Source organism: Ambystoma mexicanum, chromosome 9 (assembly GCF_040938575.1).
Source record: "Ambystoma mexicanum isolate Mex_15411 chromosome 9, UKY_AmexF1_1, whole genome shotgun sequence".
Lineage (NCBI taxonomy): Eukaryota > Metazoa > Chordata > Amphibia > Caudata > Ambystomatidae > Ambystoma > Ambystoma mexicanum.
Window position 1 is genome coordinate 1,013,191,324 of NC_090931.1, and position 14,897 is coordinate 1,013,206,220.

The 14,897-nt window shown below is 46.1% G+C and overlaps 1 protein-coding gene across 3 annotated transcripts in view; it reads right to left on the minus strand.

The window, feature by feature from the left end:
* Positions 1–14,897, minus strand: part of XIRP2 (xin actin binding repeat containing 2) — a 1,616,993-nt gene that overhangs the window by 75,850 nt on the left and 1,526,246 nt on the right. For all 3 annotated transcript variants that reach the window (XM_069616273.1, XM_069616274.1, XM_069616275.1), the window contains one exon: positions 11,550–11,686. In XM_069616273.1, the coding sequence (XP_069472374.1) occupies positions 11,550–11,686 (137 nt within the window). The remainder of the gene's footprint in view (positions 1–11,549; positions 11,687–14,897) is intronic.

Consider the following 14,897-nt stretch of genomic DNA (forward strand, 5'->3'; position numbering starts at 1 on the left):
AATTTGGCTGGGATCTTGCAGTTTGAGCTGGCCCGTCCTTTTTGGGGTGGAGCCAAGCCTGATATGATATGATAGGTTATTCATAACGCTCTTAATACCCGAAGGTTTCTAAGCGCGGACCGGGGGAATCGAACTTGTGTTGCTCTGTGTCGTCTTGCTTCCAAGGTGAGCGCGTTGCCCCCGAGCTATCCTCCCGAGACAGAGCCTGGTTGGCACATGTTTTTTCCCCCTTTTTAATAGCCTGACAGGCTGCAGAACGGGTGCTGCAGGGTTCTGTAGAGGAATGCAAATTCTAATGATTCAACAGTTCTGGGTACTAATTATTAAGACTGGGTGCAAATTCCCCCTCTATTCATGTTTACATTTTACAATCTGTCCCCAAGTTCTTTATTTTAGATATACAAAGCTTCTAGAAGTTTCCAGAAAAAAAAACTCTCTCTACCTGCTTTAACATAAAAAGAACCATGTGTAAATCATTAGAACAGAACAAAGCACAACAGCTAACCTCTGGCCTGACGGCAAACCTACCTGAGACACAAGTACATTATAATAACTTTTTTTATTTACATAGCGCTTTTACCCAAAGCGCTTTACATAGAACAAATGTTACATGCATTTATATTACCCAATAGAAGATGTTACTCAGGAAGAAAGCCTGAGTCGACCTTGCCGGGATTTGAACCTGTGAATCAAACAGATTGCACGAACGAGAGCTCAACCTACTGAGCTATCTTACCAGCTGTATGAGTTAGTTGAACAATCCATTTCACAGTCATTTCACGGAAACAAGCATTTCATCTGAGTACATAAAACTCATGTACCGCTGTGCAGTGCATTAAACCTTCAGAAATTCAAATGAGAACAAAAAAAAAATACTTCCAGGCAGCGTTGAGTAAAGCCGTCAACTTTAAACCATGGCCATTTTGCGTCGGCTGCGTTTTTTTCCCTCACTTTCCTGCCAGAATCTCACATAAGTGACATAACCCACGTTTCACCTCCCATCTCTCTTGAGCAGGGCATCATTCGTCGACAGTAGCCGATTCCTTCACGCAGATTAGGCCGCAAATGGCCGGGTCCGCTCCCTGAGCATTTCGGTTCATTCATCACTGTGGGGTTTTTTTGGGTTGATTTTTTTTTTGTTTTGTTTTAACACCAGTGACACTAGGCACCTGCTGTACTGCCTGCCATGTGAAGTATGTGGGCTATACGAATTCCAGAAAAGAGGGAGTGTGGAACACTGGCCATACAAACCAGCAGTGCTGGGATCCATGAATGGAATATTGTCAGGGCAGATGACCTGGTCAAGTCATAATGAATTCATTACCTGCACACTTTACAGGAAACGAATGGAGGGGGGGGGGGGCAAGCCCAGAATCGCACCACTTCATTCCTGCTTCCTATTTGTCTCAATGACTTGACCCACCCCTTTACCCTTCACTTTGTTTTATTTTAGAAAAGCCTACGCATTTATTTGTTTAAGATGTACAGTACACATTCAAGTGCTTGGATGGTGCAGAGACCACAAAAACTAGTATTAGGCGCTACTATGAACAAGAGCGCAGGGTCTGGATGAGCCGGGATTTTAGCCGTTTCCGGAGCGAGGAGGTGAAATGTGGCTAGGTGGTAAAAGCAACCTAGTGGTCTACAGATGGGAACGGTTAAAGTTATGTTTAGGGCAAATGGCTCATTTGTAGGAGAGGGCACGTGTGTGCATTAGATGTGGGCGGCGCGCCTTCTGTAATGATGGATCGGTCAGAGTGAGGGGACTACGTTACAAGAATGTACTGCTTTTGGCGTTTCTTCTCTGCTTGACTGCAAAAGGTCAAATTCAGAAAATGTGTAAGCCAGAAAAGGCAGTAACCTGCAAATAGAGACTTAGGACCGCCTTTTGGTTTTTCCAAATTTGAATGTTAAAGCATCGCAGCGGTATTTCAAAATGAGTGCGTTTTTTTACGACTCTGTGACCTGCCTGTAAACATATGTGGGGAGAGGGGTTAAGGGTAATAATTTAGGTGGGGGCAAGGTGGGGCTCCGGGGGTCTCCCACCTGCATAGATTTGCTGAAATATGGCTTAAAAGAACAAAATATTCGTTGGATTTGGAGTCGATCAAATCTCCTTGATGAAGTCACATTCTCTCTCTCTCTCTCTCTCTCTCTGTCTCTTTTTTTTCTCTCTCCCCCCTCTCTCTCTCTCTCCTTTTATCTCTCTCTCTCTCCATATAATAGGTAGTATAAATAGGGTGACCAGATTTAAAAAGTAACAGACCGGGACAGGGCAACTAACATAAAAGTAGGAATAGCGCTTGAAAGTGGCTGTCAAGGCACTACATTTCAATAGTGGTTGGAGCAGAAGGAGGTTCAAGTGTTATTGGTGGAATAAACACATATTATAATTATTGTATCACAAATTACCACTAGCTTTGAAGCACTAAACTTGTGTTTAAGCGCTTTAAAAATAATTACAATCACAATCTTAATTTGTAAAATGTCACATTCCTACTGTTTGAGATTGTGCATTCCTGCCTGCCAGCTAAGAAGACCTACTACCAAACACCGGGAACAATGCAGTGAAAAAAATAATCTTGAGAAAGGGGGAAAGAGCAGAGCACCCCATTACGGGACAGTCCCGGCAAAACTCTTAACTATAAAGGAACAACTTTATGGCACTCATTTCCTTGGTGACTTTCCTACTTATTATCATCAGTGTGCCGTCTGCCCTCTGTTCGTTCTGTTGTGATCGTCTGGGGTCATTGTGACAAATGTACACATTTATAAACATTTACATTTCACACACCTACACCCGCCATAATGACGTCCTGGAGCGATGGTAGTGCGTGCGAGTGATTCTATGCATAGCTTTGAAATCGCCTCCCTTTGCAAGTCAGGGCCAGCGTTTTACACTCATATTTAGTTACAAAATGGCCATATCCCACCTGTGACCCCTCCACGGCCACCCCACACAAAAATTATGCCCCATCTGATCTCAACTGCATTTCAATGGAATGTGCAAATAAATAGTGTCAATATTTAAACGCATGAGGACTTCATTACAATGTTGATAGGCTCGGAGCTGTGTGCTGCGGTTTGGGGGGATATGTTTAGTTGCATCTCGTGCATCTGGCTGCCCGAGTTCACCTTGTATATGTTTGAGAGGGTATATGTGGTGGACGTGCAGTAAGTATCGCGTGTGTGTTACTGGACGTTCATGATTGTGTAGGGTGCACCACATATGTACTGTGCGTGATTATGTGTGAATATATAGTTTATGTTGCTCATGTCTGTATGTGGTTGCTTGGCGCAGTATATATGTGTGTGTGTGTGTGTGTGTGTCTGCCTGTGTATGTCTCTGCAGAGAATGTGTATCTTGGATGTGTCTGTGAGTTGGTCTATGCTTATGCAGATGCGACATGCAAACATATGTTTTGTTAGTGTAACAATCAAGCGTGTAATGTGTGTGTGTGTGTTTCGTGTGGATCTATGTTGTGGGTGGTATGTCGTGGTGTAGATGTGCGGAGACGGAGTATGTGTTCTGAGTATTTGTTTGTGATGCTTTATGGAGGCACCTGTGTGTGTGTGTGTGTGTCAAATCTTTGTCTGCTGTATGTGTGCATTTGGTTTGGGTATCTGCTGGTGTGTGTTATCCACCTACGTGCTTTAGTAGGTGCAGCGTGTTTCCATACCAGTATATCAGCGCATATGGGCCAATTTACCAAATTACTGTGAATGCAAGCAGATGTCCAAGGACAAATGATAATGGTGTGTTATTATATAGCACTTACTTGTAAGAGCTTCATATAGACCAAATATACCTACAAAGTCACTCAACCTGTGTTGGTACTCACTCAACCTCAGCAGGATAAAAAGCTGAGTTGACCTGTCTGGGAGCTGAACCTGCAACCTGCAGAGCACACGCACATTGCAGCAGTGAGCGCTGAACCCACTGAGCTATCTTACCAGCTATAGCTATCAGAGAACTGGCCACTTAAGAAACACAGAGCCACATGCTACTGACCACAGCCCAGGAGCCCCAATTTTAAATTAGGGGTAGCAAGGGAGACCACAGGGGTAGCAGGGGAGGCTTCAGGGGTCACCAGGCAGAGCCCTGGCAACCCCTACATGACATCCCTGCCAGATGTGGTTTGATTTACAAATACCCCTTTCATTACCTTGCGCTATCTATTGCCTGACATATGTGGGAATTCGCTCCTCTACCTGTCACTAAATGGGTGCAGCAACGTTCACAGAGAATGATCAGGAGCCGATTGTGTTTGAGCTGGCTTTACCATAGCTGGAAGCAGGCTGTACCAGTTATGCTGTACGGCCCCTTGGGCATCAGAGCTGGTTGTATTTGTTGGGCAATGTGGGCATGAGCGAAATGTAACCGTATCCGTTTTGGAAGCTGGCTGTACCTGTTCATTGGCGTGAATAGTTAGGTAAAGAGTATTGCATGCTGCTACATTGCTCTCAAAGCATTTAGGCTTCCTTGATAGAGATGGATTGTGGCCCTGCCCATGGTAAAACATGACTTTTTTTCTGTGGGGAGGGGTTGCAACTGGGGGAAAAGATGAGGGAAAAAGTGTCATTACTGAAAAGTCAGTTGAGCTGGGAGCAGCCTCGGACTGGCCTGTAGGACAATAGGCCCAGGGCCAATCAAAAACACAAAATGCTGGTGTGGGACCGTTTTTTTGGCCAAAGTCGGACCCTTATTGGCCCATGTGGGCCAGTTTGATGAGTTAATTCACACTGCGACTAGTAGTTTTGACCAGTGTTGCTTGCTGAATAAATATTCTTTAAAATATACAATTTGCATGTCACTTTATCAAAAAGCTCCGCCTGGGTACTATTCAAACAGTATCACAAAAGGAATGAAAAGCCATTTGCAACTGGGGCCGCTTTTTCTTTGGTGCCTGAGACAATTGCATGGCCCAGTCTGACCCCGGATGATAGCTAGCCTTTGTTGCTGACTGTGTGCAGTTCGGAAGCACCCCACAGTGTCTTTGTCGAGAGCATAGGGGCATTGGTATCCCGAAAGGGGCCACTTTTTTTGAGGCGAGGGGTGGGCCACGTTTTTGAGGCGAGGGGTGGGCCACTTTTTTTTTGTTGTCCGGGCCTATTTCTTGTCCCAGTCCGACCCTGAATGAATGTGGTCCTTGATGATTTTAGTGGAGCAGGGCAGAACCTGTTTCGACAAGACTTTCATAGATAGGACTTGTCTATAAACCTTGTCTGGGGAGAACAGGAGAAAGGCAGAGCGAGGGAGGGAGGAGAGGTGACCACAGAAGGGCCAGATGAGGAGAGGGGAGTAGAGGTAGGAGGAGGAGAGGAAGAGAGAGAAAGAGGACGGGATGTCCTGAGTTTTAGCAATGAAATAAGAAGCCAGGGCCATGCAGAGGGCCTGGGAGGGGACAGGCGAGGCAGAGAGTGCAGCAGGATTGGCCAGCTCCTTGCAGATTTTAAAGAGTTTGGTCGAGTTGTTCGATGCTGCAGAGATGCAGGCTTGGATGAGGGCTCTCTTCTTGGTACAGATGGTATTGCCTTTGGAGCAGGCGGCAGGCCAATTTGTCAGAGGATGTACAGGAAGCACACTATTTCCTCTCAGCCACCCTGCACTTGCGTTTCAGGGAGACAAGATCTGAGTCGTACCAGGAATTGCATTTGGCTTTGGGCTTCAAGCAGATCCTCATGACATGGACAAGAACATCAAGAGTATCAGATCTAGCAGAGTGGAGAATAGAAAGGTCTGTGTCAGGGTGTGAGTCACCCGAAAGGGGAGAGGGGTGTGAAAGTGGCGGCAAAATCCTCAGCTGACACACTCTTCATGGGTCGGATAACCGAGAAGGTAAGTGGCAGTGCTGGAGTTGGCTTGGCCTGAGGGGTGGAAAGAGTGAGCTGTGAGGAAAGGAGAAAGTGATCACTCCAAGAGAAAGGAGTGGTGAGAGGGATAGAAAGAGGAAGGTCTGTAGGGATCAGAACATCCAGAGTGTGCCCTGCAGAGTGAGTCGGGCCAAAGGGGAGGAAAGAGAGTGAGAGAGAGAGTTGCAGAGGTTGCGAAAGAGTCCAGAGGAGGGACAGGAAGCATCCAGGTGGATGTTAAAGTCTCCAAGAAGGAGGAGTTGAGAGGTCGAGACAAGGATGGAAGAGGAGAGGTCCGCCCACTCAGAGAGAAAGGAGGAGATCTGACCAGGTGGCTGACAGATGGTAGCCACAGTAGGGGAATGACTAGGAGAGAGAGCCTGTAGATGAGACATTCAAAAGTTTGTGACATGCTTCTGCTAGCATATGAGATGTTGTGTATGTCCTAAGCCATCAGGGCTCTTCTGTGCGAGTATAGCCCCAAGACCTACTGGGCTCGCATCAACTGTCAGTTCTGTCTCCCTGTCTGCATTAATGTAGGCCATGTTTTCCACCCTTGCTATCCTGTCACAAATGGCTGTGAAGCTTGCTTGGCACTCTGTTGACCGGTGAAAAGGAGTATGCTGCTTAGTCAGTGCCCTCAGGGACTCACTTATCATCGCAAAGTCCTTGATGTAACAAGCACACTAACTTTCCAGGCCTAATAACGAACACTGGTTGGCGATCATGTCTCATTTAGTGCATGTACCTTCTCCGGGTCAGGCGTCATCCCATTCGCTGAGAAGATGTGACCAAAGAAACGGAGGGTACCTTTTCTGTGTTTTAATGTGAGGTTGGCTGCTTCGAGGGCCATGCATACTCACGCCAGTGTGTCATCGTGCCTTTCTGTTGTTTTGCCCAAGACCAAGATGATGATGTTGTAATTGATACAATTTGGGCAAGCTTGATCATTGTTGATTTCTGCCTGGAAGAATTCTGCTGCTGATGAGACGCCAAAGATTAGCCTTTTGTACCTATTTAAGCCTAGGTGGGTTACGAATGTTGTAATGTACCCGACCTGCAGATTTAAGACCAGCTGATGGTAGCCTTTATTTCAAGTCCAGTTTCGAAAAGACTTTGGCGCCATTTAGTAAATGAACAATGTCCATGATGCGGGGAGCTAGGTGCCTCTCCCGTTTGATGGATTCCTTGGGCCTTCTCATGTCCACGCATAGTCGGATGGTATCCAACTCTCTTTGGGGCGGGCACAATGGGCAACACCCATGGCGTGGGCCCAGGCGCTGGTTCAATAATGTCTTAGCTCAACGGCTTGTCTAGCTCTTATTTCACTTGATGCTGGATATTCACTGGGATTTCCGGTAATGCTGCACCACCGGTCATACTTCTGGTTCAATGTGAAGCGTGATTTGGCGATTCTGGAGTTTGCTGATTCCCTTGAACAGGGCCGGATAAAGTTCTTCTATCTTGTCCACAGTATCAATGTATTCTTTTTTTGCCTAGTGCAACTATACAGAGATGTTCTGTTTATTTTTGTTTTTTTTACTATTGAAAAGGTATTTTGCTAATTGTAACTCAACACAGATGTCTTTGGTGATTGACAAGTGTACATACTACAGTGTCTCATTATAGGTTGATATTCCCTTTTTCCCTAATTTATCAATCCACAGTGCTTGTGGTTCAGGCTTTTCTCTTTATACTAATTTTGGACAGTCTGGTATATGTGTCCTATTCACCAGACAGTGCAGCTAAAGTGCATATTATAGATTTGGGTTACTAGTGTTTGAATTAAAATGTATTAGGAGTGTGCAGTGTCCTGTAACCCAACACTTAACTCACCTAATTTCAATGTATTTATGGACCATGAGCTTGTATAGGATGTGAAATAGGCCCATTTTGATTGCTGTCTTGAAGCTCATGATACACCCCGACTCTGTAGGGGTGGAGATCACATGCACTGGTATGTCCATGGTCTGTGCTTTGGATCGACAGTGTGCCTCAAATTGCCCAAGCACTTCAACTGAATTTTTTAGCCATATGGGTAGATGTCTATTTCCGCTGGGTGGAGGCTGGGCATGTTTGGCAATGACCAGTACACTTGTTCCCTGATCACATTGACCGTTGCGCCTGTGTCAATGACAAATTCTGTATGCGTCTTGTTCAGCTGCATTTGTAGTGTGGGTCTGTGCTTGGTTGTGGTATGATTTCCTAGTGCATAAAGGTATAATTGTTTTCTTTGCTCCCCTTCCGAGGAACTCTGTTTGGTGTCCGTCAGCGATTGTTCAACTAGGTAACTGATGTGATGCCTTGAGCGGCGTTCCGGTCTTGTTGAGGACATCCGGTATCGCCTGCTTTCCCTCCCTGATTGTTCTTCCTTCCTTTCTCTTCGGTGCCTCTCCTCGCCTGATCAGTGGTCTCTCCTCTCTCCTTCTTTTCCGCATTGCAAAGACTCCGCAGCCGTGTCAGAGGTTTCAGTTGCCATGATGGTGGGCCTTCTGCACGATCAGCTGCATGTGCCTCGGTCATTCTCCCGACCAAGACTTCTCGCTAGGTGGCACACGACTCAAAGTGATTTTCCTCTATGCAGTCTGAGCAAGGTTGTCCAATTGCTGGGCACAAGCCTTCATGTGGGTACTCATAGCTGCATCGATAACAGAAAGGTTTGCCAGGCACTCTGGAGGCTCCTGCTAAATTGTGTATCAGATTGTGGCATCTGACCTTTTTGGCTCACAAATGATTCTACTTGTGAGTTTATAGCCATTTTCATCCTTGCCAGCATGAGTATTTCCTCCAGGGGACTTGCCTTCTGTAGTAGTTTCCTCCTGAATGACTGACTAACAGCCGGCGATGATCTGCGAGCGTAGCGCTTCAGTGTTAGAGTAATTTGCAAAATCGCAGTGTTTCATTTTGCTGCATAGACTCATCACAAAGGAATCCATTGTCTCCCTTTTTGCCTGCTTTATGGTGTGGAGGAGATGCCTTTTGTAGTCCACGTTGGTGTGGGGTGTGAAGTATGTGGCCAGATCTGTCTTGAGGCCCTGAATCGTGTCGATGGAGTCGGCCGGGAACTCATCAATTAGGTCTCTAGTGGCTGGGCCCACTGCTAGATTTAGTAGGCATGTTGACGTGCATCTTCCACTGGGCCAATTTCCTCTACATACAGGTTGAAATCTCAGACCCACCTGGCCCATCTTGCCTCCATGTTACCATGTTACTAGTGTCAGTGACATCGAATGTGCCGGGTAGTTGCACAGCCAGGAAGTCTGCCACTCGCTGATTGCCCTGTTGTTGTGCGGTCACTGGTACTGTGGACGGGATATCCTGATCTGGCATGTTGTGGGCAGACTACTGTGCTTCCCTCGATTAGTATCTGAATTGTCCTGTCCAATGTGGGTATTGCCCACTGAGTGCGACTGCCTGAGCAGGCATGGGCACCGCCCCCCCCAACTCTCCGGGAACTTCTTTCACTTCATATGTGCACTTCTACTGGAAACTTCGAGATGTTCTCCCTTCTAATTATTTCTGGAGCTTCCTCTGGTGTGCAAAACGACTGCTTCCATGGGGCACGAGCACTGTTGCCTTTAGGCGAATTGCCACATGGTCCTGTGCTCCCCCAGAGCACTACTCACTCACTGCCAAGGCTCTAGGCCTTGAACTACCGCCTCCAGGCTGGGCGCTGCCTTCCACAGCGTGTCGGCACTGGTCAGCAGCTTCTCACTTCGACCGACATTTGCTAACAGTTTGCTGGGGTAACGGCCGCATGCGCTGGCCTCAGACCTCAACGCCAGTTGTGAGGTCAGGCCACCATGCATTAACCGGGACCTCTGGTCTACGGGATACACCGGCGCTCCACGCTGCATGGGAACAAAACCAGGCGGAAACAGAGTATGATTCTCCACATCTTTTTTCAAAGCCTTCCAGTTACAGATTACCTTCTCCTCACCTCCACTTCACTTTCCTCCCCACGCCCTGGGCCCACACCTGCCCTCCCCGGACTCCAACTCCGACACTACAAATCTCAAAATAAAAAGCCATTTGCAGGTGGGATCCTTCGTTCTAACAACTCAGCGGGTCGTTACCATTCATTATGGCCCACCATAGTCTTAGTTTGTGAAAAGTGATGGAGACCGGAGTCATCGCCAGCACAAAAAATTATAATTTTTTGATTAACACACAGCAGACAAAACAAATGATATCCTTTGGTAGAGGAGGGAAGAGCTCATTTATAGTTTGCATGTAGCTGCAAATCACACAGTAGAGTACTTTCAATTGTTTAAGCTTAGAGTGCATTTGGCTTTAGGTCTTTATATATCTGCAATGTTCCCATTTCGTTTCAGAGGCTTAAGAATATTCTTAAGAGCAACTTTCTGATAATGTATATAAATATGGACTTCATTCCATAATAACGAAACCAAAGAACATTTGGTTCTTAATTGTGATAAGATTTACATGCATAAGGAAGTTCATAAATAAAGTGTCTTATATCCACCCCTCCTCAACACCTCATTCAAACTGCAGGTATAATTTAATGTTGAGTTCTGTATACGTATTATTTCCAATATTTTGTTTTTACTGACATGGCACATTACAGGCCTCTCTGGTTGTTATATATATTTTAAATTAAATAAGCCAGCATGCTTTAGGGAGAACAAATTCCCATGGTATATATTTTCAAGAACACACAAATGACGGATGGGTTCCAGGAAAAAATACACAGGGGAGAAAATCATACATGTGCCAACTGTCCTATTGAAGTCGGGAGATGTTAGTCCTGCCCTGGCTTTAACTTTGCTTTCTCGGGTTTGTAGTCCCGGATTTCCCCATTATAAACTCAGGACCACAAGTCACAGAATACAAAGTTAAAACAAGAACTGAAGTAGCATCTCCAGGATGAAATAGGGCATGTTGGCATGTATCAAATCGCAAGGATGATGCGATTTAAGCTCAAAAACACACATTTCTGATGTATCCTGGGAGGATAGCTCAGCGTTAACGTGTTCGCCTTGCAACACAGGTTCGATCCCTGGGTCCACGCTTAGAAACCTCTGGGTATTTAGCGCATTATAAATGCGCAACTAAGACAAAAAATAAATAAATAAATAAAAAACAATTACGCAACTATAAAAACAAACAATTCCTGTAAACAGTGTCTCCATGCCCGCGGGTTGTGTGAGCGCTTTAAAAATAAATGAATAAATAAATAAAATAATGAATACCTGAAGCTTGGCATGGCTTGGGGAGGAGTGGGGCACCGCCAAATAGCCTTAACCTTTTTCAAAAAAGTCTTACGACCCTGCTACCAGGAGACATTATAAAGCATGCTACTGATAAGAGTAGGAGTTTGTCAGATGTATTCTTGCAGCAATTGTATTTTTCTTTCACCATATGAATAGATTCCTTTTGCTTTGCATATATGTCTGGGCCTGGTGCTCCAGTGCGAGTTACACTTTCTCACTTCCACAGAAAAGAGGACAGGATAGGAACATTGGGGGGAAATTTAGAAAAGAAGAGAAAGAAGAATGACCCGCAAACAATATTCCTTCAATATTGCATAATGTATTTCATCAACAGGCTTAATTTGCCCTTCAGCTTGAGCTCTTAGGAAACCATCTGCTGCACGGTGACGTAAGAACAAGTCAGAGCTCCATTCACATGGCCTGTCTAGGCATATTGCGGAGGGACCCTTAGGAGGCACATACCTTAATAGGTTTTCCCGGGGTACCAATCTCTCCATCAGACTGAAGCACCTTTTCTTTTGCTGCTTTTTCAAACTGCTCTTTTAATACATGCGTTGAAATCATTGGAATCTCGCCATCCACAATTGCATTTGTTTCACCTGCAACAAGGAAGGCAAACACGGCAAGACATTAGCTTTTTATCTTTCTCATGCCACATCAGAATAATCCCATCACCCAGACTCCAAAGGGGGACCATTTGTTCTTTGATGGCAACACCCATTCAAAAATAGTCAGCACATGCCCTCCTTCCTAAGTCGTCTAATGGCTTATAAAATGTTATTTCATAGAACCACAAAAGCGATGGGTGCAAGTAAATCATAACCACCAATGGTGGTCCAATTAAATTAGAAGGCCACAGTTGGGGCTTGGAATTAAGTCTATTTGGGGATGGAAGGTTTGCGGGCTACATTTCCAGGTGGTTCCGAGTGGTGAATGCGGCTATGATATTTGGAAATTCCCTAATATATATATAACCAAACATTATGTAGAAACAGTAATTTAATGATAAATTAAGAAGGTCCAATATCAACTGCACCTCCAGAGAGATATTCTCCCTTTCCTAACCTACCCCCAGAAACTCAAATTCTGGTCCTTTCTAGGCTTGTCTACTATAACTTGACTCTTCCTTAATCTTGCTTCGACTCCTTCAACTAATTCAGAATAAGACTGCAAGATGACCTATTCTGGGCCTCAAACTCAGGGACAGCATCTCTCCAGCCCTAATTTATCTCCACTGGCTCCCGGTTGCTGCGAGGATCGAATTCAAGACTTTCTGCATCAACCACAAGGCTTTCTGGGGCTTGTGACCCCACTGCACCCTTGTCTCTCTCCCTAAAGACCTCCCTGCTAGAGCCCTACAGTCTGCTAGCTCTAACTCACTGCAAATCCGTCACTGCTCTAAGCAAGGAGTGGGTGTGATAAACCTGAAGGGGTCTCACCCGCTAGTCCCAGGGGATCTGTCATCTAGGTGGCCAGGACACGGCCATTGCTATTCGATCCAGTTCCTGGGGGTGGACCAATGCGGAAGGATCACCTGGGTGGGGGATCCTCGGGGAGTGGAAGTGGGACACCGACGGGTAAGACGCGGTAACCCCTTCCTTATAACACCTTTCCCCATCCTACCCCATAGGATACTCAGAAGTTCGAACACCCCCCCCCCTTTCCAACACATACACTTTCTTGCACCACAAAAGACAACAGAGCACCACCAGGGCCATTTACATGAAATGTCCCAATACAAGGGTCAGGGCAAAGTCAAGCAATTGACAACAACCACACACACCCGACGGCCCTTTCCCTTCCCCACAGGAATAAAAGGAGGAGCACAAGAGCACACTTTGAGCAAAGCAGACCGTGCAATGAGGCAGCTGTTCCAGGACGGCAGTTCAAGAGGAGGAGAAAGGTGGCGAGAATCAAAAGGACAACAAGGAGGGGAGAGCCCTCGTCAACCCAGACCCGCAAAACTTCAAAGAAAGGAATAACAAGGCCTGGAACAACAGCCAGTGTGTGGTGTAGCAGGTGTCAGCGGTACACAGAACCCTCCAACATTGATAACCGAGACAGGGAGACGCACTTGCTACCATGGTACCACCCTTGACTCCAGAGTCCAGAAATACCAAGTGGTTCATCACAGCTGGTGAGTCGGAGGGAGAAGCAATAGTAAACGGAACTGTGATTGAGCGAAGGTTGCAAGTGGCAAAGTAATGTGAATCAAGTAACAAAGACTTTGTGTGTTACGGAACTGTTGAGAAAACCGGGGAATAGGCCAGGTGCAGAGTGTTCTGGCACTACAGGGATGCTCATTCGAAAGACTATGACCGGTCCCCTTTTCTTGTTGAAACTACCAATTGCAGAAGGCTGACGTAAGAGGTGAAAGTGGTCACACAAGGGTCGAGTAAAACCCCATGTACACTCGAAAGTCTTTGACCCGTAACTAAGGGAAGTAAATCGTGCATTGTGTAAATCAAAGTGAACTATATTTGTGGGAAATGTGAACCCGGTTGAGGAATTCCTGCAGAACGGGGAGAAGTATGATAACCCGTTAACATTGCGTTGACAAGAGTGAACCCGGCTGAGGGATGCCCACAGTGGAAGACTGTTTAAAAAGACATTGAGACTTGTGAATACAAAACTGAAATAGTCTGAGAAAAGGCCGTAGTCAACCAAAGAGAGGGAGGCTAACACTGGAGAAGGCTCTGAGCCCGGAAGAGGGGGATTCCAGGGTGAAGAGTCATCACCCAACGTACATAAGGAAAGGAATGTTGATTTGTTATTTTGGATACATTAGGCCCTTGGAGTTAAGAGACAACCAACAAAGGTCCTGATATCACTGAAAGAAACTGTAGCCTTGTGCTAAAGAAGCCCAAGAGTGTGCAGTGCTCAAGAGTCCCACCTTGTCCCGTGTTAAATACGTGGGGAAGGGCGACCCCTGCTATAACATCTTGACTTGCCATTTGTGAACACTTCTTTCTTTTCTTGTGAACACTATCCCACACTCTTTTGTAACTTAGCAGTAAGGATTGGCAATAGTCTTCTTATAGGCCCTTTTATTTGACAAGACGCCACTTGGACTGCCTTATTATTATTTGATGGCCGTAGCTTGCTCCCATCTTAGATTTAGATTAGGCGTTTTTCTCACCCATTTATGCAGTTTAATAAACACCCTTGAAGTGTGAGCACTTGTGCCCGTCTTTACTGTTGCCACCTTGAGTTCCCCCTGTGTCCTCATCTTGCTTGATTTCTCTTCCGCCTTTGACACAGTCAACCATGCCATCTTGCTCAACTATCTCCAATTTCCGTGATAACCTGGGTATCACCGGTCAGGCCCTGGCATGGCTGGCTTCTTTACTCTCTGACCGACCCTCCTAGTTCCAACTTGGGTCCTTCCTCTCGGTTATCTTTTTCTCTACATGTGGTGCCCCCAGGGGTCTAACCTCTTTCTCTGGCTGTTCAACCAATACCTGGCACTTCTCACCCACCGCATTGCCGCTCTATGCCCAAACTTTCAGTGCTTTGCGGATGACACTCAGTTATTTTCAGGCTACCCTTGGCCACCTCCTCTCCATCTCTCATCACTGACTGACTGTCTGCTATCCAGGAGTGGTGCGCCGCCAATGACCTCTGCCTTAATGCCAGTAAAATTGAGATTCTCCTTATCGGCACACCCACTCCCTCCTTTCCTGTCTCTCTCTGGCCAGCCTCTCTTGGCTCTCCTCCTGCTCCCACCTGCAAGGCTAAAAACCTTGGGGTCATCTTCGACTCCACACTCTCCTGCTCTCCCCACATCTCTGACATCTCTAGAAGTCTCAC